Source organism: Delphinus delphis, chromosome 10 (assembly GCF_949987515.2).
Source record: "Delphinus delphis chromosome 10, mDelDel1.2, whole genome shotgun sequence".
NCBI classification, from domain to species: domain Eukaryota; kingdom Metazoa; phylum Chordata; class Mammalia; order Artiodactyla; family Delphinidae; genus Delphinus; species Delphinus delphis.
The window spans coordinates 62,183,639-62,209,339 of record NC_082692.2 but is presented as its reverse complement, the minus strand read 5'-3'; the positions used below and the strand labels follow the sequence as shown (position 1 = coordinate 62,209,339).

Below are 25,701 nucleotides of genomic sequence, written 5' to 3'. Positions count from 1 at the left end.
GAGTAACTTTAGGTTGTTTCAACAAAGTTTCCTAACTAATAATGGATTTTAAAAGTTTCAACATCCTGGGCTTCCCCGGTGGCGCAGTGGTTGGGAGTCTGCCTGCCGATGCAGGGGACGCGGGTTCATGCCCCGGTCTGGGAGGATCCCACGTGCCGCGGAGCGGCTGGGCCCGTGAGCCATGGCCGCTGAGCCTGCGCGTCCGGAGCCTGTGCTCTGCAACGGGAGAGGCCACAACAGTGAGAGGCCCGCGTACCGCAAAAAAAAAAAAAAAAAAGTTCAACATCCTGATGTGTATCTATATTAGCTGAAACTATACTGTCCGATATCATTGTAGCAAAAGTGTAAAATCTTGGATATATTAATTAATATTAGAAAAATAAAACATAATGCTAATAAACTATTACTCAATCTTCTGACACAATTATATATTTTAGAAAGCTTTTCAATTTATGCAGCGATTTAAGGGGTCTTAAATGCCAACAAGCATGTAACTAGGGCATTATGAACTCAGAATGACCCTCGGCTTTTCCTCTCCAAGGATTAGTGAGATTCCATTTAACTTCCAAGCAAACCTATGTGTGGTATCACGGGATCTGATGTCTTTCCATCAGATAAAACCCACGTTATATGATCTGAAGGTTAGCCCCAACTCCCACTCCATCCTTTCCTGCCACAGAAAATTCGGAGCTGATGGGGTCCATTTCTGACACACTTTACGCCCCTCTCCTTCCCCTGCATTACTGAGCCACAGTTTACAAACCCTCTCATTGTGTTTTTCTTCTAGATTGAACTGTCAAAGCTGGAATACTTCCTATGGAGGTGCTTTGCTTAAAATATTCAGATCTCGATGAGGACAGAAGATTCAAATAGAATGAAATGTGAATGTTTTGATATGCTAATTGCGGCAGGGAAAAAAGTCCACCTGCTTAAAACCTTACCAAATCTATGAATATTTTTTAAAAATCAAAAGAAATGAAAAAGAAAAAACGAAACCAAACTCTTGAGAATAACCCAGCAAGCCCTTTTTAGTCCCCACTATAAAATACTCATTATTCACGACTGAATTTTGAAGAACAGGGCTCCAGAAAGCACCTGCCCAACAGCTTCCAACAAGCCCCCCTCAGCCCAGGGCCAGCCCCACCAAGTCTCCACCAGAACAAGAAGAGCCTGGTGAGCATTTACAGTGCTACAGTTGTTCAATGCAAAGAACTGTTTTCATTTGTTTGTTTGTTTCTTTGGGGTTTTTGTTGAGATTATATCCTTTTTGTGGTGTTTTGCAATTACAGTGACAGTAGATGGTATTCATCTCAAGTCCTTACGTTTGCCAGTTGGCAGTGCCTCCCTTACCCACTCTGGCCAACCTCAATTTATAGAAATCTTACTGGCTCATAGAATCCAAAAACTTGGGGAAGTACCAGGTTTTGAGACTCTTTATTAAAGTGCTATGAAATCCCTTTTCAAATAAAATCTGAGGGAACCCAATATCTAGGAGTTGAAAGCTGAACTATTCTAGGAGATGCCCTGCTCTCTCCTCTAACCCCTCTACATCAACTCCCAAGGCTTGGGCACAACTTGGAAACCATTAATTATTCAACTCCCTTCACTTAATTAATGAAAAAATGGCTCACTCGACCAAGTCAACAGCAGACCCCAAATAATGAATTCACCAGATCTGATTTTTCTGGGGCCATCATGCTCAGTTTTCAGGCATCTTTCTGTAAACTAAAAAAAGAGACAACTTCTTCCATATGCAAAACCTAGAAATGAACAACGTGAATGGGCTCCTCATTCAATTTTTACAAATAATTATTGTATTTAATACTCAGCTGAAGTCAAATTGTAAAGTTTCCCTGTGGTTATTATTTAGCATATATAGAAGTACTATGGTTAGGATTGGGGGGACCTATTATAATCATTTCACTAGGATAAGTCTGAAAAGACGGCCACTGTTGCTCCATAGGTACAGGGTGTGAATGAAGATGACTTCAGAAGTTGAAACAACACTGTACAGGAATGAGTCTCAGTGTGAGCCTGTGTTTAAGAGCATGTACCACCAGGAGATGGGCTGAAGCAAACATCCAGCTGAAAAGGCTTTAGTAATACAAAATAGAATCAGGAATAAGAAAGAGGAAGATGAAAACTACAAAGCTGGGGATAAAAAGAGGATTAGATATAACATGGCTAATCTGACTGTTTCTTCAAAGAAGCAGAAATAATGCCAGGAATAAATCCATACTTCCCAAGAGAAGACAGGATGTGAGCTAAAGCAGGAAGAACAAGGTGCAACAGGACTGTAAATAAGAATTCTAGAAGACGTGGTTTTAAAAACATGACACATTTTAAAGACCTTGGTAAAAAAAAAAAAAAAAAGTTTAGGCAAACTGAGAAATATAGACCTTTTAAAACAAGTGGATTTATTAGCTACTAAGGGGCAAGTCGAGAAACTGGAACCTTGAGAGCTGGTTACAGATTTGAGACAGGATTTAATGAGATTTAATTAAAATGGACAATTTTTAAAAAGCTTAACACTTAGCCTTCTTCTGAATCAGTATGATTTGATTAGCAATATTTTTTTTTTTTTTTTTTGCGGTACGCGGTCCTCTCACAGTTGTGGCCTCTCCTGTTGTGGAGCACAGGCTCCGGACGTGCAGGCTCAGCGGCCATGGCTCACGGGCACAGCCGCTCCACGGCACGTGGGATCTTCCTGGACCGGGGCACGAACCCGTGTCCCCTGCATCGGCAGGTGGACTCTCAACCACTGCGCCACCAGGGAAGCCCAGCAATTATTTTTGAACGATAATTTGTCTGTATTTTTTCTAAAACTTATTATTGTTGCCAAGATTTCTTTATTCTTTTTGTTTCTGGAATCATTTCAGTGCAATTACTCCAAAGACACAGTATATATTTGAGTTGTAATAAAGGAAAGTCAATTCTGGAGGCAGTAAGATGTTTAAAAAATCTAGATGTCCCCTCTGGAATATTCTAGAGGAATAAACTCTCTCACGTCCTAGTCTCCCTCTTCTGCTTTGGCTCTGGCATGAAGTTGTGCATGAAGATTATAAACACATTAAAAAGCTCTGGCATGATGTTTACCTTGTTTACCTCTCTCTCTCTGATGGTTCTACTTTAATCTCCCTTCTGCAAAATAATATGCATTTCTAACAAAATCCATTTGTTGTGGCATCTCAATGTAAAACATTTATTTACAAATTCAGTTGTGCTATCCAAGGGTCTCAATTCCAGTGAAGGTGCTATTAACCCAGAAGGGAAATAATCAGTTCTAAGCAAGGCACTCTGCAAATGATGTATGACTTGCCAACAATGTATGGGTCATGGGACTGCAGAGGCAAAAGGAAAAGAGGCACCAAGCAGCCCATGCTTACATCAAGGGTGTATCTCAGAGCCATGTGAAAAGGAGGAACAAACCAAGTGCTATTAAATAGCTTCCGAATAGCTGGAAAGAAGGAAGTGCTTTCTGGGTATGACCAGCATGGATGTCCCGGTGTGCATGCTCTGTGGGAAAGGATGTGGTGAAGGAAACCAGGAAGCTACAGTGGCAGCCATGTATCAACTCATATATCAACTTACTCATGTATCAACTCAGGCCACACACCAGCCTTTTTGTTTTTTCCCTCTGTCTCAGGTAACCCACTTTTTCAGCAGCAAAATGATTTAAATTCCACTAACTTCTAAGAGATGGTGACTATAGGTTCTGAAATGTCACCACCAAAACCTAAGAGTGCAGATGACAGAGGACAAACTCTCTCAGTGACAGAGCCACCTGTCTGATGAGACAGCTTCTGGTTCCCAGAGGCCACTCACATCACCTCACTGCCCCTGTCTCCACAGTACAAGAGAGAGGCTGTAACTGTACCTCTTAGGGGGAGGGAGAAATTAAATCACTATCCTGCAAACAGAACATGGTACTCAGCCCAATCTGTGGCACTAGGCTACCCATGCCTGAAAAGGTGCTTTTGTTCCGAGAAAGGGGAGTTTTGGGAGCAATAATAAGAGCTTTTATTGGTCTAATTAAGAAAAACAAAATGGGGACAGCAGTCCCAGGGGACATTCTGCTCAAATGCCTTCGATTTGGAAGCTTGCTTATAAACTTAAAACTTGCAAGAACATAAGACCATCCCTTTCCAAGACACTCAGGTCTAAAGAAGATGTGTAAATAAATGCTGATATAACCCTGCTATCAGGCTGTTTTGTTTTATGATTATCAAAATAACAATAACCATTATGGAAAATTTGGAAAAGACAGAAAAGGATGGGGAAAAAAATTACAGTTACCCAAAATCAACTTAAGCATCCAGGGAGATCACTATTAATATTTGTTCTATACCCTTCCATCCTATTTATATCCCATCTTCCAGTGATACTGAGATGCATATTTTCCCCACAAATTCTGAAATTGAGACATGTCTTACAATCAATGGTGCCTTTGATTGAGCATTTTTCATTCTCAGTGGAGCATAAAATTTAAAACCAATCGTGTGTTAGAACTGATAAAACATAGTATGAGTGTGTGTACTTGTGCATATGCTTTTACACAGTTAAAATTATACAGCTAATATACTGTTTTTAAATGACTAGAGTTTGCATTTTACCAGAGTTCACAACTTACTACAGCTCTAGAAAGGATTAAATCTCTTTTTTAAGCAATTCTGACACTCAGAATCAGCCACCCTGGAATAGTAAGCAAAATAAATAGAGAAATGGAAAGATACTGTGGAAAATGGTCACTTTCTATAAGAAAACACATTTTGAAAAACAAAACGGAACAATATAATATGGATATGTATGTATCTGCTAATGTCTGCTCGCTTCCTTAATAGCAGTGGAAGCCACTGGATCAGTCTCACTGTTCTCCAGGCAGCTGGGTTTAGAATGCCCTGGGGTAAGGAAAGGGCCCTGGATTAGAGAATAATGACATAAAACATGACACTGCTCCAGCTCTGAGGTCAACAAGCCAACCCCATCAAGAACAAACTAGAAAACCTCTAATCACTGTACTTTCCGTTATCTGGCCATTTGTGCCCTCTCCCTGTACCTATAACATTTCCTAACTTGCATTAGTTGGCTTCCTGCAACACTCACCCTCCGACTGTCTGCCCTCTGCATGTGGTTGTCGGAAATACTTGGTTGCTTGGGAACTAGTGCTCAAGAGCAGGCGGACGAAACACAGGCCTAGGGCTTGGGAGACTCAGGTTGGGTCCTGGCTTTCCTAGCCTTGGGGGCCTGAGTTATAAAATGAGGAATGGGATCAGGCGGTAATTTTCAGGGACATCTCAAGCTGGCCATCAGCCCCCCTGGGGAGCAGGAGGAGGGCAGGATGTGGCCTACTTAAAATAAAGCAACACCTTATCCCTTCGTTTTTAGACACCATATTGACTTTGTAATTTCCGACAGCAGTAAAGGCAGGCACGAGGGTTGTTTTTTTTTTTTTTTTTGCAGTACGTGGGCCTCTCTCTGTTGTGGCCTCTCCCGTTGCGGAGCACAGGCTCCGGACGCACAGGCTCAGTGGCCATGGCTCACGGGCTCAGCCGCTCCGTGGCATGTGGGATCTTCCCGGACCAGGCCACGAACCCGTGTCCCCTGCATCGGCAGGCGGCCTCTCAACCACTGCGCCACCAGGGAAGCCCCATGAGGGGTTTTTTTTTTTGTCGGCTTTTATGTTTTTCAGATCAGGACAGTGATTAGAAAACACAGGAGACTGAGCCTAATGTCGGGGAGCCTGCACAATGTTCTCTCGGGTTTCTTCTAGTGTTAAAATTCAGATGACTCCCTAAGTTAAAGGAGTTCGTTGGTGACACTCACTAGCGCTCCTGAGCACAACCAGGGACTGCCCCCAACAAGGTGCTAATCAATCTTTTTCCTCCCACGGAGTCCAGGCTAACACCTTGAGAAAGAAGGTGGCCTTTACGCTCCTAAAGGACCTGGCTGGGAGCTCAGAAAGGCTACTGAGGGTTTAAGAGCAAGACATAATGTTTACTTTGTTCATTTTTTTCCTAATCAAATTTATAATTTATTTCATTGTCAATACACAACAAGAAATATATTATTAATGTATTTCTCCCATTTTCCCCTTGCAATCATTCCATCTTGAAACAAACAAAAAAAAAGGAAATCTTCCGGCTTGCAGAGTATGTGTGCCAAGCTGGAGACTGTGTGTCTCCTTCCTTCAGAAGTTCTCGTTCATTCTCACACACTCTGGAGTGGGTGTGCAGGCAGGGCTGTCTTCAGTTCCCTGATGGGAGGGACAGGGTGTGGGCAAGAACTCTGGGGTGAGGAAATAAGGCGGCCCTAGAGACCTGACCTAATAGAGGCCACATACAGATGTGATTAGGCATTGATGGGGGACATTCCCAAGACAGGCAGGAAGGCACTGCATTTAGGGGACAGGAAATCTCATTGCCTGTTCTGTCATGAAATACCATGGTTTCCAAATCCAGAGCTGGAACCCAGCCCTGCACCAACTCTGGTGAGCTCTTCCAGGCAGAAGTTATCCCTAAGGCCTGCTCAGAGCCAGCCGGCGGCCTTCTCCCAGCAGGCTCACCTTCAGCCCCAGCTGACAGTAAAGAGCCTGTCCCCTTGGCTGGGGCTGCGGGCCGGAAGGGAGGCTGGCGTGCAAGTCTCCTGATACACCCCAGGCAGCCTCTCGCTCACCTGCAAAGTGCTGGGGACTGTCAGCCTCAAATCACCTACTTTCCTTTCACCTCTGTCCCCCTCCCACCCGCGCCCCCAGAAGGACTTCACTGTGCCCCTTGGCACCAGACAACGATCACCCTGAGGAGGACTGAGAGGACAGGACGGAAGGTGAAGAGTAGAGTTCGGCTCACGGTTTAGGAGAGAAAAGATCCTGGAGAGGCAGGTTACACAGAGAACAGAAGGAAGTATTATGTAAGAAGGAACAGAATTTAACAATTAATTAGCTCTGTGAGACAGGGAGTCAAAACCAGATCCTGGGGATGGGAGCAGAGTCTGCTGCTTCCAAAAGAAGAGACAGCCAGGGCCTGGGGGAGAACTCGGGCAGGAAGCTGGTTCCGAGAATGCGTCTGAGCACTGGTCTGAGTCCCGGGGTCCAGAGCTGTATGGGCTCTGCCCCCGCTACCACGCAGGAGCTGATAAACTGCTTTTTATAAGGAGGGAGGAATAAGGCCACGCTCAGCCCTGACTGGCCACAGAGGGGCACGGTGGGGGTGAACGCAGTAACAGCGTTAAAGCCACTGGGCTTAACCCTAACCCTCACAGTAGATACACCTCAGCATTAGCGCTGTTAAATCTGGCCCTGGTCTGGATCCTCACGGCTTTTTATCCCAACCGCCCTGCAGAGAAGCTGACAGTTCATTAAATGTTTCTCACTTGCTCCTCTTGGTTCTCAGAAACTTTGCTTCCTCGGCCAACATCTAATCTGTGCACACGCCCACCGTGCGAAGGGCCAGGCTGAACACACAGCAGGCGACACTGGGGCCAAGGGTCTTTTTAGGGGGACAAGGTGGGGTCAAGTCGCCAAACCTCACTGATCAATCCCTTTGCAAAGTTTTCTGAGAGCACAGGAGGACTTGCATGCTGTTACGAGGAGGTGCTTCCTGGCACTCTCTCTGTTCTGGGGCTGGGAGAGGACCTGAGGGTAGAAGCAGAAAGCCAGGCGACAGCCCACTTTCCAGCAGACAGCCAAATGCTTTCAAAGGGAACACAAGGCCTTGGGATTAGAACAAGGGTGCCCAAGGGTCCCCATTTCAGAGTGCAGGGGACTCTTAAGCAGCCAGGGGCACCCAGGGGACTAGACCCTTGTACCGCTGCTCCTCCGGGGCTGTCCTTCTGCTCCAGCCTCCTCCTCCACCTCCCCAAGGAGCTCCTGTCATAAGCCTCATTCCCTTCCCTCACCTCCTTGGCTCTCCAACTCCAGAGTTTCACTCTTTGCATTGTCCAACAAGACCAGTGCGTTCTGGTAAAGGCGTCTCTACTTTACCCACAAGTGCAACATGAAACCAAGATGAGAGGCGCAGAGGGGGCAGGGAAATGGGCGGCTTATTACCTCCCATCCTCCCTGATTTCATAAGGGCTCACTGTTGCCCATCTGCTTCTTGCCAGCAGAAATTCTACTTGGAAATACTTGTGAAGCGTGAAGTTTCCTGCATGTCTGGGAGGCAACAAAACACTCCCTTACAGATATTCTGCACTTCCCATCTTTCATCACCATCTTGTGATACCTACTCAGACCACTGGGTAGAGCTGGGGCTTTTCCTCGCCTCCCCTGCACTCTCCTGCAATGTGATGTTGATCCCAACGGCTGTGACCTCTCATGTCTGCGAATGTCTCCTGCACTAGCCTCCAAGCTCCCAAAGAGCAGGGACCTCAGCTTTTCTCACCTGTATTCTTAGCACCTAGTCAAGAATACAGCTGGGGAGAGAAAGAATGAATTCAGGCTACCTGAGAAGTGGCACATACTGCCAGTGAAGAGCTCAAGCACCTGGATTTGAATCCCAGTGCTGTTACTTATGACCAGTGTGAGCCTTAGTTTCCTCATCAGTAAAACAGGGATAACAGGTGTATCTACCCTCCAAAGAATAATGTGAAGGTTCAATAAGATGGTGTAAGTGAAAGCCTGAGAACTGATCAGATCAGGGGCAAGCAGATAGGAAGTGCGAGGTGATCACTGACTTGGTTCACATTCTAGCAGTTGCCGGGTAACTCCTGGAAACTTAGAAAACATAAGCACCAATTTGGTGTGGGCATTGACTAAGCACCATCAGGGCATGATTATGTCCATCTTAACGCCAAAGAGGAGTCCATGTATAGTGTCCCAGCAGCTGAGGGCCTGCGAGAAGTCAGCCTCTGGGGGCTAAAGGAAGCCGCACAGAAACCAAAACCACAAATCTATCAGAAAAGTTCAAACGGGAAGCTGTCTATTTGTCTCGCTTTCCAATTGTCACCCTGTTGTCAGGAACTGAAGTGTTCGTTCCATCCTGCTTTGAATCCCTCTTGCTTTCTGTATGTAAGTCTCCAATCCGCCCTCCTCCCCTTCCTCTCACCTCGTGGTGCTGCCCACAAGCATCCTCCCACACATCTCTGCCAAGACTAATTCATTTTCTTCAGATACTCCTACTGCCAGTTTTCTTTTTCACAGAACGAGTGGCTGAAATCACTTTTAACGTTTCATAAAGCAAACAATCCTAGGAAGACTTGGTGGGGGGGGGGGTGGTAAAGGGAGGAAAATCAAATACGTCACAGAACAGCCTTAATAAAGGATTTTTATATTTCAGGGTTCCCTGTAATTTTTACATCAGGCATCGTCTTTATAATTTGGAAGTTAAGTGAATGAAAGGAGGGCTCCTTCACAGCCATGCTTCCAAGCAGACCACCAGCTGTACATCACAGAGGCAGCCCTCAGAGCTGCAAAACTAGATGTAAATACAGAGCTCTAAAGATAACTGTGGCAGGCACAGCTCACCGGCCATCCCAGCACCCATTCCCCATCCCCTTCCCCCAACCATCTTGACTATAGAAGCTAAAAAGCCTGAGCCTGCTTTCCTAGTTTTCCTTGAAGCTGGGTGTAGTCACATGACACAACCGGGGCTAACAGAACATCAGTGGAAATTGGCTTTGGGTTTGTGGGAAAGTTCTTGCATTCTAGTCACTCACACTGCCTCTTTTGCTTCTTTCTGTCTTGAATGGAAGCGTGATGTCTGATCTGCAGCAGCCATCTTGCAACCATGAGTAATAATAGGTAGGAAGGAAAGGTCATGAGAATCACAGAAATGCCAACTCAGAGTCCTCTCCCAATTTGGTCCCAGCAACTGGGACTTCTTGTGTGGGAAGTAACCTCCCATCTGTTAAGCTACTGCTTGAGTTTTTATTTACTTGCAGCTAAAAGCATTGTTGACTCAATATCTCATCCTTATCTAAATAGGACCTCATCACTAACTCAACACTATTACTGTTATACCAGGTTTTAAAGTAGATGTCCTATCTCATTTGATCTTCTTTGAAGTTTTGGACCCATTTATCCAAGCACCATTTATTTCTACATCTCTACTCAAATGACTCATGGCCACTGCAAACTCAAAAGGGTCAGGACTATGTCTCTTCCAGGACTCCCTATCCCAGTGAGTAGCTTAATCATTCACTTTGTGTCTAAGTCAGGGTCTTTCTTGATGACATCATCTCCTACACACTCTCATTCATTATCACCAAGTTCTACAGATTTCACCATCTGAATATTTTTCTAACCTACCCATCTCTTTCCACTACCATCTAAGTCTAAGTTATGCATGCCTGGACCATTGCAATAACCTCCTAACTAGTCTCTCTGCACCCACACTTGCCCTTTCCACAGTGAATTTATAAAAGCACAAATCTGACCATGTCATTCCCTTCTTTAGAATCCTTTAATGGCTTCTCAGGGACCCCATGATAAAGTACATATTTCTTAAGACCTAAAAGGTGTTGCCTGATCTGGCCCCTAACCACCTATTCAGGTTCTCCAGCCCTATCTTGAGTTTCTCCTCTTGGCTCTCTTAGTTTCAGGTATACTGTCATTATTTCAGCTTCTCAAACTTGTCATATCCGTTTCTGTTTTAGGGCTACCACTTGTTATGTTCTCTATGTGGGGGGATGGGGGTTCCCCTATAGCTTTATGGCCTACTTAACCCGTACTCATCCCTCTGCAGCTCAAACAATAAATTTTCCATTTTAGAAGTTGCACTTTTCTGTTCTAGATTTCCAGTTTTTTTAAAAAAAATAGTTTCCATTTCTCTTCAGAGATTCCCCTGTCCACTCATCTTTTCCTTTAAGTTCCATTATCTCAGGATCTATTTCTATTGGGCTGACTCCATTTTCCTCCCCTTTATTATGAGTCACAGTTTCCTGATTCTTTGCAAGTCTAGTAATTTTTTTTTATTATATGTTAGACATTGCAGATGAAACCAACCTTGCAGAAAGTCTGGATTATGTTGTTTCCTTTTAAAGGTGTTGAGTTTTGTTCTGAAAGTTCCTTTTGAAACTGTCAGGCTTACTTTTCTTTTTAATTAAGGTGAGTCTATTTTAATTTTGTCCTTGGTCCTAGGGTGTCATCCACACTTGTAATATATAGCCTTTCTGAGGTCTCAACTGCGTACTTTTGGCTGGGCCATAACTCCAAGGTTTCAGAGCACTGTGCAGCCCCCTGGTATCTCTGTTCTCCTCTCAATCGCATAGTAATCATTTTCTATTAGGCCTTATGAAGTCTTGCTTTGTGCATGTGCAGCCCTCAGCCAAGGACCTGCAGTGAACATGGATTGCTGCCCACCCCTACCTCCCATGCCACCCCCTCTTCTCCTGATTTTCAGAGCAAACCAAGTGTTGACCTCCAAACTCAGCTTTTTCAATAATTCTTCACTGGAGTTCAGCAAGAACCATGCAAGTCACCATGGTAACTAACCATTTCTGCTGAAGAGCTGAAAATTCACAGCTGACAGTTTAAAGAATGCCACTCAGTTAGATTATTACATTTCCAATTAGAGGCAGAGGACAATTAGGTGGCCTTTCCACCAGTGCCTATTACAGAGTCATCTGACAGGTCCGCGAGGTGACCTGCCATGCCTCCCAGTAATGCAGTCGACCCCAACTGTCAGCAAGTAGGGGCTCTCACTGCCTGGGACGTTATAGAAAGCAACGTCCTCAGCTTCCTTATTATTATTCAGCCTCTCAATACTACTAGTGTGCTTAAAAGGAGTAAGGCATTATGTTAACAAGTTCTAATTAGTAGTTTTCCAAATCCATATGCTACATTCTGAATAAATTAAAAAGGGAAAACAGTCTCATTTTTAAGACATGTCTTTTGAATGAGAGAACTAGAGGTCATATAACCATATGGCATTGGTATGGTGAGCTGGTGTACTACAGTTCTAATTCAGCAAAGTTTTGTAGTGATCAGAGGTTATTTATAACTTGTGCTTTCTTTGCATATAAGAAGTGCAGTATTGGATCTGACCCAAAGTCCATTTCAGTCCAGTACCCTCTCTGTGATGGAGCAACCCATGGGCTACTATGGAAAGGTACAACTATCCTTTGTATGGTGACTACCCCAGGGTAAGAACTATCATGACATACCATCAGTAGCCCTTCATGATGCCTTTACCTTTTCAGATCCTGCTTACTTCCTGTCTTATGCTAATACAGAGATTATCAAATCGCCATGGGAAATGCCCCTGATTTGCTCTAACCACTTTTCTCTGGAGTTTCAGGGAGTGATCACTCAATTCCATATCCTGAAACATGGTAGGCTCAAAGAATACCTTGCACAGAATGGTTCTGGCATACCCAGAACAAGTTATTTTGCCAAGGCTATTGGTGATTTAGTAAGCAATCTCCCCCTTTCAATGGTTGGGTTTGCCTTGAATTCCTGAAAACATAAAAAGCCAGAGGCACCTTAAAGACCACTTGGTCGCACCCTCTCCTTTTATTGATGAGGAAATTGAGGTGCAGGGACTTGCATCAGTTTACACTATTAATCAGAGACACAACAAGAGTTAAAGTCCAAAGTTTGGTTCCTGGCTTAGTTCACTTTCACCCTGGCCTTCCCTCATGGAGACTGGCCATCTCTTCACTCCTTTTAGATGGTCTTCTCTGGACCCTCTGAAATGTCATTCTGTCTTTCCGGAGGTCTTACTAGAACTGCACAGGTGAAGATACTTTCTTCCTTTCTAGCTTTATTGTTGATATAATTGCAGATGAAGATGAATGTTTTTTGGCCTCTATGGCAGTACAATGATATGTTGAAAGGTCAGCAAACAATGGCCTACAATGACCCCCAGGTGCTATTCTTGATTTCCAACTGAAAGACCCAAATCCATCAACCTCTACGTGAGTGACCCTGAGGTTCATGTGCTTCCTGTCTGCACACCCATGGCTCTAACAGCTCTAACTAGAGTTCACCCCCAACAGTGAGGCTCTCCAATACCGAGAAGACCTTGGTGTTGCCTACCAACATGTACGCATTACTGGGGAGCCTCCAGGCTGACACTCACCTTTGCATAAGCAGTTGTCTTAATAAACCACTGTCTGAGGTACTTCTGTTCCACCTTCGCTCCAGAACGCCACGAACAGCCATGTTCATCCACCTGCTCATTGGCAAGCACTGTTTGATCCACTGGGTCCCAGTTAACCAAGGCCTGTTATAATTCATGAAACAAAATGATGCAATCTGGTAAGTATACTGAATAGGATCATATTGAGGTTCCTTACATGTGAGAGGGTCCGCAAAGGCAGTATCTCTGCTCTGAGACTTGAGGGCACCTCCTTGGAGCATCATGTGGCAAGGAAGCCACTAGCAAGCTGTAAAAAAAGAATGTGAACTGCCTCTGTGCTTTCATTTTATTAGAATAGGTTTGGGAAGGGAGGCTCTAAGCATGTGTCTAACTCAAGTTTGGAATCTGCTTGTATGAAAGGATGGACTTGCAGATTGGAAATTTTAGTAAACAGAGGAAAAGAAGAAAAACTGGTACCTAGAACTTAGCAAAATTGGGTTATTTTAGGGGAAAAAATGTATTTATTTTAATGTAAATAGCTAACACTTACCGAGAGATTACCATGTGCCAGATGCTGTGCTAAGTGCTTTCCTAAGGTTGGCTCTTCTAATCCTCAGGACAACATTTTGAGGTAAGAATATTATTATCCCCATATTGCAGAGGAGGAACTTAAGGAACAGAGAGATTAAATAACTTGCCTAAGGTCACACAATCAGTAAGTGGCAGAGATAGCAAGGTAGGAACTCAGGTCTCTAGGAACTGTAAACATTTTTGCAATTTTTTAAAACTTCTGTTTAAATTAAGGTATAACATACATAGAGTAATGTGGATAAATCTTAAGTGTACAGCTCAATCAGTTTCTACCATCACTCATACCAAGACATAGAACATTCCCAGCAACCCAGAAAATTCTGTCGTGCCTTCTCCCAATCAACATCTGCCCCCCCGCAAAAGGTAACAATATTCTGAGATCTCTCTCTATAGATTTCTTTGGCTGATAGAACCTGTAGTCTTAACCATGATGAAGTTTCTCTCCATAGAGTTCTAATTCGTTTCTATTTTCATTTAAAGTACCTCTGTCATCTACATTCACTCCTTTATGACATTTAGGTACAACTGAGTACAAAGAAGGCAATGAGTACAGAGACATGTTTAGGCAGTAAAATACACATTGTTTTTTAAAATTTTAATAAGCAATTTTAATAAGAGATTGTGCTGAATGTTGTCAATTTGCCCGTCCAAATCCTCTTTCTACCCTGTTCTGTACACCAGGAAGCTGTCCCCTGTCATTAACCAGGACCCTTGCCCTCTGGCTGGGTTCAACCAATGAGAGGCACCCTGGCTTCTTCCCAGTTGGGCCACGGCCCCCGTTGGGCAGGCCTCTCCTACTGCTCCAGCTACTGCTCTCCCAGTTCCAGTAATGGCTCCCGATGCCACCACTGCTGCCTGGGGTGGGCAAAAGCTTCCTTCTGTTCCCAGTGCCAGGTGCTTGACCATCCCTTGTGGGTTTCCCTGAACTCTGCACAGAAACAGTCTTTTTTTTTGTTTGTTTTTGATGTGGACCATTTTATTTTAAAGTCTTTATTGAATTTGTTACAATATTGCTTCTGTTTTATGTTCTGGTTTTCTGGCCGCGAGCCATGTGGGATCTTAGCTCCCCGACCAGGGATCGAACCTGCACCCCCTGCTTTGGAAGGCGAAGTCTTAACCACTGGACCTCCAGGAAAGTCCCAGAGACAGTATTTTCATTACATTTTCTTCAGTGACTGCTTTCGGGTAGGCCCTCTTTTTCCTGCTGGGACCCTGACTGATTCAGAGACATATCTAAAAATTACATAAAAAGTAGGAGTGGAGGAGGGGCTAACCCATCTATGGGTTGTGATTTTACAACTAAAAAGTAGTACATCCACTGAAAAACTTAAGCCTGTGAAGCCTAGAGTCGGAGTGGGAAAGACATGCATTGAATGATTTTCTCCCCTGATTCTAGGGCCCCCCAAATCCTTGAATCCATAAATATAGACAAAATATAGGACAAATTACCTTAGACCTAAAAACTTGAGGTGGATAAACCAAGGGTGACTTACTTATCTATTATCATTGCCCATATTAGGGGTTGGGGGAAGGACACCACTTAAAATAAAAGATAAAAAGAAAGAGCCAAGTATTGTTTGGTAACAAGGACAGCTCCTTCAAAGCCCGCCCCCCCCCCAAAAAAAAACCCATGTACAACTAAAATGGTATAAAGTACGAAAGGGAGGGAAAAAAGCCCTATATGCCTTCACCTCTGTCTCCTGCCCCCTGCAGGTGACATGGAGAAGCAAATACTCAGCACTGCAGATTGCAAAAACAAATAGGACTTTATTTTCCTATCAACATTCCCACATGGCCTGGCATCTCTCAGACTCCAGGTCACAAAATGCAATAAAACCCTGGTAATGAACGAAAAACAAATAAAAGCAAAACACAAAAGCAATTTTTCCCGCAATGAAAGTCTTGGGGGTGGAGAAGAGGAAAAACACAAAAGGAAATAAAGTCTTGAATCAAAGATGCATCCTTGTGAGAACCCACTCTCTCTTTTCTTCCCAGGACTGTGATCCACCTCAAGCACAGAGTTTCAGGGTTCAGACTCAGCCTTTTTGCTGGCGGTAAAACCATGGGTGGTCAAAATGTAGGGCCTGTGGGGTTCAGGGTGCACAGCACCTGTGGCCTCTTGAAGCCCTGGAGTTGCTTCCCAAATACCTTTCTCCGGGTCTCCTCTTATGTAATGGTCTCTATCCTACAGCTTCCCCTCAAGCCACAGTCTGTCTTCTCTCATCTGGCATTCTTGGGTTTTCACATTTTGAACACTTACTTTGATAGATGCCCTGATTTTTAAGCAAGCACAGTCTTGCTACATAGAATATAGTTTCTGGACAACTTCACTGACTGTAGTCACTGCACTGGTTGATGCTGGTCTCTATCACCTCCTGAAGCCAACTCCATGCTCCTTAGAGTGAACTAGTCGTCTTAGTAAAATACAGCCTATCTCTGTACTTTGAAATCAACTTTAAATCAATACTGAAATCATTAAAACACTTGCAAAAACACTGGACTCTAGTCGATTTTGCCCACTGCTTCCCTCACACAAGTTATCTGGCAACATCACAGAATGAGCCATCCCAAATAAGAGAACTTCCCCGGTTGATCAAGGGTTAAACACTAAGATTAACATTTTTTGTCTGTTTGAGTGATTTGTGGGAAGCTTTCAGAAAGCATTTAATAAATGCACATCACAATTCTAAACAACACGATTCTAAACAAGAATCAGCCATGTTCACAGGGTCAGTTTTGTACAGTGACTGTGGGTGCTGCATCATTTTTGCCTCCTCCCCCTCCCCTTCTTGGCTGTTAGGCTCCTGGAGGTGTGGGTGACTACGGGGTCCATCGGGGATTCTCAAGGCAATTTCATCCTGATTTTGAGTTTATCAGCTCTCCTCTCTGCAACACAGCAGTTGTGGTGCCTGTTGCCCAGCAGGCTTCCTATTCCAAATCTCATCCTTTCTCATCTCATCCTCCTCTTCCCCTGGATTCTCCTTCCCCTTGCGTCCCTGGCCCTCACCCATTTCACAGGGTGCCAGTCCCAACTAGAGCACATCCTCCATTAGTATGTTTTTGTCTCCTGGCCAAGGCATCACTCTTCAGGCCTTTGGCTGCTCTCCATCATTTCCCTTGCTTCTTTCTCCTCAAGCTCTTCTTTTATATGACTGAAGATGTTTTTTGAGTATCCTGTCATGTAGCTTCACGTTCCAGAAGGCTGGTAAAATATATGTTTTAGGGTATTGATTTCCTCAGGGTCTATTAGCTTTTTTCTCGACAAAAGCTTATTTAATTAAGGAACACCATATAGATCTTATTAAAGGATCTAATTCTCAAAATTGATTTTGCTCCATTCCATCTAGAATGGGCCTGAATTTGGACTCAGTCCAGAATGGGGGGTGGAAGGTTCCCAAGGCCAGTTTATTTGTTACCTGCCACCACCTTCCAAAGCCACCAGGGGGCAGACTGAGAAAGGCTGCCTGTCTGTCCACCATGTTTCTTTAAGTAGCTTAGGTAGGTGAAATAGCACTATAAGCAGCTGCCGCTGAAATCATAAAGACAACCAAAGACAAACTCATAAATTAGGTGGCACTCCACAGGTCTCTAGGATGTCCAAGTAGAACACAGCATCATTTTCTCTACTAGCTACATCCACAGAATAATTTATTTTTAAACCAAAGAGGTGAAATTAATGTTCTCCCAAGAAGAGGTCTCTATATTCATATTTTTGGCTGAAAATATTTTGTTCTGTGAGAGCAAGAAGAGATTCCCTTTTGCACGGAAAATAAACATTCTGATGGACAGTGCTTGTTAAGAACAAGATTTAAAGACTCTGGTTCTGTTTTGTAATGCTCTGCTAAAATACTTTCCCTAAATGTCCATTTATACAGCTTGTAGCAGAACTAAATTTAAGAATTAAGGCTATCTTCTTTTAAAAAAGTAAGTTATGACAATGCCATTAGAGGAAAAGTATTAATATGTGAGTTATTTTTTGCCAAATATGCTTTACAAAGTATGCTATATGCAGTCTTTCTAAAGTAAATTAACTTTCTAATGTTAATTTCAAGTTTATATTTTGAAATAAACCCCAGGAATAGAATGTTAACTGATATCGATATGTTTTTATTTATTAATTAAAAAAATTGTTAATTAATTAATTTTTGGCTGTGTTGGGTCTTAGTTGCCGCACGCGGGATCTTTCGTTGGAGCGCGCAGGCTCTTCGTTGTGGTGCACAAGCTCTCTAGTTGTGCAACGCAGGGCTTAACTGCCCCATGGCGTGTGGGATCTTAGTTCCCAGACCAGGGCTCAAACCTGCGTCCCCTGCATTGGAAGGTGGATTCTTAACCACTGGGCCACCAGGGAAGTCCCAATATGTTTTACGTTCTAAAGCCAATTTGAAAATGGCTATCCAATAAAAGGAGATCTACCTGGAAAAAATACTTTGGATTAGAGCTAACTCTGATCTTCAAACAATGTACCAATTGTGCACGTTTGCATTCTATTTATGATTTTTTTCTTAAGATCATGTCATTTAATAGTGACTTTTAAACATTAATACACCAAAAACACTTAAGTCAATGTTAGCAAGTTTTAGTTAGCAATAAGAACATTATCTTTCTAAATGAAAATCCATGAAATAATCTACATTGTTTTTCTGTGATACCTTCCCATGGACAGCCTGCCTTAGAATTAGCCAGGAAGCTTCAGGATTTTTTTTTTTTTTTTTTTTTTTTGGCTGCATTGGGTCTTCGTTGCTGCATGTGGGCTTTCTCTAGTTGTGGTGAGTGGGGGCTACTCTTCATTGCAGTGCACGGGCTTCTCACTGTGGTGGCTTCTCTTGTTGTGGAGCGTGGGCTCTAGGCACGCAGGCTTCAGTAGTTGTGGCACACGGGCTCAGTATTCGTGGCTCACGGGCTTTAGAAGGCAGGCTCAGCAGTTGTGGCTCACGGGTGGATTCTTAACCACTGCACCACCAGGGAAGTCCCTTCAGGATTTTTTTTAACTTTCTGAAGGGGTCTCTTCAGATCCCTTCAGGATTTTTTTTAACTTTCTACTTTTCCAATTTAAATATCATAATGAGGCTTCCCTGGTGGCGCAGTGGTTGAGAATCTGCCTGCTAATGCAGAGGACATGGGTTCGAGCCCTGGTCTGGGAAGATCCCACATGCTGCGGAGCAACTAGGCCCGTGAGCCACAACTGCTGAGCCTGCGCGTCTGGAGCCTGTGCTCCGCAACGAGAGAGGCCGTGATAGCGAGAGGCCCGCGCATCACGATGAAGAGTGGCCCCCGCCTGCCATAACTAGAGAAAGCCCTCGCACAGAAACGAAGACCCCACACAGCAAAGATAAATAAATTAATTAATAAACTCCTACCCCCAACACCTTCTTTAATAAATAAGTAAATAAATAAATATCATAATGACTCCAGGTACCTGCAGGCATGCACAGACAGGCACTTATTAAGCACATACTCTGTGCCAGGCACCATCCCAGGCTCTCCACAAGCATTCATCTGTTTTACCCTTGTAACACTCTATAAAGTGGGGACAAGAGGGTGGTAGGCAGAACAATTGCACCCCAAAGATGTCCACACCCTATGTCATCCAGAATCCAGATGCCCATGTCACTTGCAACCAGTGAATATGTTACCTACATGGCAAAAGGGTCTTTGAAGGTATGATTAATGAAGGATTTTGAGATGGGGAGATTAACCTGGATTAACCAGATGGGCCCAAAGTAATGACAAAAGCTCTTATAAGAGAAAGAGGAAGGCAGAAGATTCAGAGTCTGAGAAGGAGAGGTGACGATGGAAGCACAGGTCAGAGAGATTTCAAGTTGCTACGCTCTGGCTTTGAAGTTGGAGAGCAGTTCAAAGTCAATGACAGAAGCAGCCTCCAGAAGCTGGACAAGGCAGGGAAAGAGATTCTCCTCTAGCGCCTTCAGAGTGAAGGCAGCTCTGCCAACATCTTGATTTTTATCCCAGTGAGACCTATTTCATGGACATGTAAGACAATGAATCTGTGCTGTTTTAAGCGACCCAGTTGGTGGTAATTTGTTACAGCAGCAGCAACAGGAAAGGAATACAGTCTGTTCCCATGAGAGAAGTAGCCAGAGGGGAAAACTGGACCAAATTCCCCAGGGGTATGCAGATTGTGAGGCTGGGGGGCGGAGTGTCACACTGACTTGGAAACAACTGGGGAGAAGAGAGACATCTGGAGCCAGTAGCATGGTCATCCTTGTGCAATGGGGGGCCCCAGAAACCCCTTCCATCATCAGAAAAGTTACTCAGCTCCGAAGATGCTGTCTGTGATTGGCTTTGGATCCAACCCAATAGTGATGAGATTAAGCTTCCTACTTGGGTTTGATGTGCTTAGAACTGAAGCAGCATGAACAAACCCGGGGTGTGGAGACAGAGAAGCAAGTGTCCTATGAAGAAATGTTATAATAAACATTCAATATATTCAAAAAGTCAGCTTAACTATACAATAAATAGATACAAAAAAATCAAGTGTCTTGTAAAGGGATATTACACAACCAAGGGCTCCATGCAAGAAATGTTTACACTATTACATTAACATGTCACATCATTTCATACCCCATGCATATAAATAGTAACTATGCAACTGAGGATAGGTAACCCTGGCTAATCTAATTGATGCTGTGTACGACTGCTTACACTCTTAAAGAACTGTTCACTCTTTCCTGTGTTTTACCTGCAGGACGCCCTTTGCTTTGCTGTGGCTTTTTCATGTCTTATAACTTCAATTTTTGTTTGTCCTTCCTGCTATCACTTGGAATACACAATGTAGCTCATGATCTCTTACTCCCTCTGCCTGGACCCATGGGTGATTCCAGTGTAGAAACCCCCTTTGGGTATAATTATAATCCACCTGAGCAAGGGAGGCTCTTCTGGGAAGGTGTCTGCCAGGCTGCTAGATCAGCACCGAACCTGTTGATCATAGTGGAAATCTGATGATTTTCCCACCAATTCTCTTCCTACCCTTTTGCTTTTGGATATTGAATAATGCTGCTAAGAAAAATTATCCAAAACTTAGAAACAGGCAAAAGGGATTGCTCCTTCAGTGTAGGCTGGGATTGGCTAGCAGACCCACATCCCCCGGGGATTATCTGATTTTCTAGGGATGTGTACCTTTGTTTGACTCCCTATTCACTATTGTTTAAGTTATTTTACAGCCCTGCTAGGTGAAAAGAAGAGGTTAACTTGCAGAAAACTCAGAGCTACGAAAACGCTTTATGTCTGAGAGCGATGCAAATGGCTCCCATGCAAAGACAATGCCAATGATTTCTGTCTCACAGAAAAGATTGTCCCCAGAATTAGGTTTATGCCTTGTAGGACGGACATTAAGCAGTTTTGATTCTATTAGTAAATTCATTTCAGCACGCCTGTGACCCTATAAACCACCCTTCCTTGAAATCTCATTTGAACCAGTCTTAACATACAAATGGTTCTCTCACTAATTAATGAGTTGAATAAAATCCTTGACACATGTTCATTTTATATTTGTATGGGAGTCATATTTTTAACTTCTGAAAATAAAGCTTTAACAACACAAAAGGTCTGTTGCAGTCAGCACTTTGAACAGGTACTCGTCTCTCACCACTCCTCACCTAACGGGGCTCTGAGCATAGGAACAGCTATGGTGTGTTAAGAAATTAAATTGACCCAGGAGGCTCTACAGTGGTTAAACATCAGTATGACTCAGTTCCACAAAGTTCTCACTCTCAATTTATCCCAGATGTTAATGGGGACGGAATAGTCTCTTTAAAAAAACAAATATAACAACATAATATTTTAAACAACCAATATTTTAATATCCTTAATTTAAAGATGAGAGTGGGTTAGGGATTGTATATGCTGTACAGTGGTTCTCACAGTGTGGTCCATAAACCTCTGGGGTCCCTGAGACCCCTGCAAGGGGTCTGCAGGTCAAAACTATTTTCATTATAATAATAATGCATGGGTACAACGTTCATTCAAAGTGTAAAATAGGCCAACACATTTTAATATAACAGAGGACAAAAAGTTCATTGATATTTAGATTCAACACTGCAACTGACCTTTAAGAACCCACCACTTGTTGAGTTTTGGTGTAGTATCAAAGGAGAATACTCATAATTATCTGCAATGGTTATTAAAATACTTCTCCACTTTTAGCAGGTTCTGTTATTTAGTTCTTCTGGTATTTACTATTATAACTTTAAGTAATAAAATTGTACTACCTCAAGTATGATATACTATCTTTATTTTTATTTTTTTATAATTATTATTTTTGGCTGCCTTGGGTCTTCATTGTTGAGTGCGGGCTTTTTCTACCTGTGGCAGCTTCTCTCGTTACAGAGCATGGGCTCTAGGCGCACGGGCTTCAGTAGTTGTGGCACATAGGCTCAGTAGTTGTGGCTCATGGGCTCTAGAGCACAGGCTCAGTAATTGTGGCACACAGGCTTAGTTGCTCCACTGCATGTGGGATCTTCCCGGACCAGGGATCGAATCCATGTCCCCTGCATTGGCAGGCATATTCTTTTTTTTTTTTTTTTAAATAAGATTTAATTTTGTTTATTTTTTTGGCTGCATTAGGTCTTCGTTGCTGCATGCAGGCTTTCTCTAGTTGTGGTGAGCGGGGGCTACTCTCTGTTGCGGTGTGCGGGCTTCTCCTTGTGGTGGCTTCTCTTGTTGCGGAGCACAGGCTCTAGGCACATGGGCTTTAGTAGTTGCGGCACACAGGCTCAACAGTTGTGGCATGCGGGCTATAGAGTGCAGGCTCAGTAGTTGTGGCACATGGGTTTAGTTGCTCCACGGCATGTGGGATCTTCCCGGACCAGGGATCAAACCCATATCCCCTGCATTGGCAGGCAGATTCTTAACCACTGCACCACCAGGGAAGTCCCTGATATACTATCTTTAGACAGTTCTGCTGACCCTCTACCATATAATATGAGATATTCAGCACAGTCATACAGCCTTCCTCCCACCTGACCCCTATTCTAGTTTTTGCTACCTTTGTTAGTTTTAGCTTTAATAGCTACCTTTCAACTTAAAAAAAAAATAGACATAAATCTCTAATTCTCCATCTATGACTCCTTGTTATGAAAGATGTAGGGATCATCTCACGCTTGCTTCTACTTCTCTTTCCCAATTTCACCTCCTGATTTTTTTTTTTTTTTTTTAGATGTTGGGGGTAGGAGTTTATTAATTTATTTTATTTATTTTTGCTGTGTTGGGTCTTCGTTTCTGTGCGAGGGCTTTCTCTAGTTGTGGCAAGTGAGGGCCACTCTTCATTGCAGTGCGCGGCCCTCTCACTGTCGCGGCCTCTCTTGTTGCGGAGCACAGGCTCCAGACGCGCAGGCTCAATAGTTGTGGCTCACGGGCCCAGTTGCTCCGCGGCATGTGGGATCCTCCCAGACCAGGGCTCGAACCCGTGTCCCCTGCATTAGCAGGCAGATTCTCAACCACTGCGCCACCAGGGAAGCCCTCACCTCCTGATTTTTGTTAGCTATGTTATTTTTTATGTTGTCAAGGTTTAAGACATTTTGTGTTATTCTCATATTCTAAACTGAGCCTTCTATATGAGTCTCTATACTGATTGTAAAATGTTTTATATTTAAAAAATAATGATATTATAAGTACTATTCTTCGCAAGATGAAGCAATGTGATGTGACCCACAGAAAAGTAAATATAATTCTATGTCATTAAATCCCTCTGGTCAAAGGAGAACATCTAAAGTATAACGGTACAATGAGTTTTCTACTTGGTACTTCTGAATTTTCTAGACCAGTGCTATCTGGTACTTTTCTTATGTGGAAGCATATTCTGTTATGATGGGAATGTTTTATATCTTTGCTGTCCAACACTAGCTACCAGCACGTGAATGTGGCTAGTATGACTGAGGACCTGAATTTTTAATATTATTTAATCTTAATTACTTTAAATTTAAATTTCAACAACCACATGCAGCTAATGGCTATCATCATACTGGACGGTGCAGTTCTAGGCCATGTGATGATACTCTTTCTCTCAACTCCTGCCATCTAAGGCTTATCTACTATTACTGACCTCCTGCTTTAAGAAGCATTCCATTTCTTGGGAGGCCACTAGGTGTGGGCACTGTGCTTGTTGTTCTTTAAATATTACCTTTCTCTTCCCAAGACCCGGCAAGGAAGATATTATCACCCATCAGCAGATGAGAAACCATGATTCCTAAAGGTTGTCACCAGCCAGCACACATCTATGAGAGGTAGCTAGGATTTGAGAAACGTGTTCCTCCTAAGCCTCCTTCTTGACTTCATTACAGACATTGTTATGTGCTGGGAATTCAAGGGTGAAAGAAGCTCAAGCCCTGTCCTGGAGGCACCAAACTAAGCCAGACAGTAGTTACTCTCTGGGCCCGCTGTGATTGATTTCATGAATGTGAGGTTGTGTACATTTTCACTGCTACTGTGCAAACAGAGTTTATTTTATTCCTTATTTAACAATGATGTCTTCTAAGAAGATGGAGAAGGTTTACAGAATCTTAAAAGCAGAGCTAACTTTAACGTACCTCTTTTTGATAGGCCAGTCCAGCTTCATAGAGTTTAATAAAGAGATACTGAGTCCATTTGTAGTAATCTGGTAAACACGTGGTTATTTCCTGCCAAAGAGGGGGAAAATCAGGTATAGGCCATTGTAAATATCCCCTCTCCCAACATATGCATCAGCTTTGCAATTCAATTTTGAAAAGCAATCACACTGCAAAAATATTTATCAACCTATAATATTTTTACCAATTTGCAAAGTAAGGGAAGAAGCAATTTATTCTGGGAAGAGAGATGTTATCGAAACCCACCCTCACCTTTCCCAGGGCATGTTTAATGATGCGAAACTCGACATAAGTCTTTTGCACAGCACCACCCACCATGTATGCAAGTAATAGCTGAATTACATTGTACAAAATTGGGTACTCCCATTCTTGTCAGCATAAACATATTTGGGGGGCCAAGAAGCTAATTCATAAACGTTGTTCATTTTAGAAGCAATCACAAAATTCAAGAAGAATATTTGCCTGCTTTGGTATGATCCTCACTGGAAAACAAACCTGTGCTTCTATATCTAACTGGGGACTGGTAGCTCTTTTAGACTCATTATATTCCATTTATCCCATTATGTGAATCATGCTGTAGTCTACTTAGGAAGGCCCATTAAAAAGCATTATCAGGGCTTCCCTGGTGGCGCAGTCGTTGGGAGTCCGCCTGCTGATGCAGGGGACACGAGTTCGTGCCCCGGTCCGGGAAAATCCCACATGCCGTGGAGCGGCTGGGCCTGTGAGCCATGGCCGCTGAGCCTGCGCGTCCTGAGCCTGTGCTCCGCAATGGGAGAGGCCACAACAGTGAGAGGCCCGTGTACCGTAAAAAAAAAAAAAAAAGAAAAATTACACAGGTCTGCAAGATGAACTGGAATAGGGAATGGGGTGGGGGTAAGGGGAATGTGGTGGAAATATTCCCAGACCTTGTTAAGGTAGGTATGTTCTTTAAAATTCTTATCCAGTAGAGGTTTAAAGAAATAGGTGAAGCAAATATGACAAAATAATGACAACTGTTAAATCTAGGGGTTGGGCTCTTTTCTCTATTTTTCTATATATTTAAGTTTTTCAAAACAAAATATCAAAATACTCCTAATGAATATGTATATGTATGTATGTACATACATATGCATTTTCTCAGCCCCTGAATCTGCTTCCATAGATTGAGAGTAAAAATTACACAGCAATGGAACAGCATGATAATCTTCACTTAGGTTTGTAGTTTTGAAAACTACTTTTATCTAAAATAGAAAAAAGATGATAGATCCAGTCAGGGGGAGGAAAAAAACAAGATTATCCAACCACGCATTAGCCCACTTTCAGTCAGACGGGTGATGCAAAGTGCATTGTCTTTGGAAGTGTCAGCTCCAAGGTGAGATGAGGTGTGTGGGGTACAGGTCCCCTCTTTCAATCTGCCTTCAAACTTGGGTCTGACATTTTTTATTTATATTGTGTTTTTGCACATGTCATTTGAAGAAAAAGTAACATCAGCTGCTAAAAGAGTACACCTCGAAAACCACGGCTCCGGCACCGTC

At 43.2% G+C, this 25,701-nt stretch overlaps 1 protein-coding gene across 2 annotated transcripts in view; it reads right to left on the bottom strand.

Annotated features, from left to right (window-relative positions):
• LARS2 (leucyl-tRNA synthetase 2, mitochondrial) overlaps positions 1-25,701 on the bottom strand; it is a 162,234-nt gene that overhangs the window by 72,863 nt on the left and 63,670 nt on the right. For both annotated transcript variants that reach the window (XM_060022329.1, XM_060022328.1), the window contains exons 6-7: positions 24,149-24,238; positions 13,017-13,160 (exon numbers count right to left, since the gene is read on the bottom strand). In XM_060022329.1, the coding sequence (XP_059878312.1) occupies positions 13,017-13,160; positions 24,149-24,238 (234 nt within the window). The remainder of the gene's footprint in view (positions 1-13,016; positions 13,161-24,148; positions 24,239-25,701) is intronic.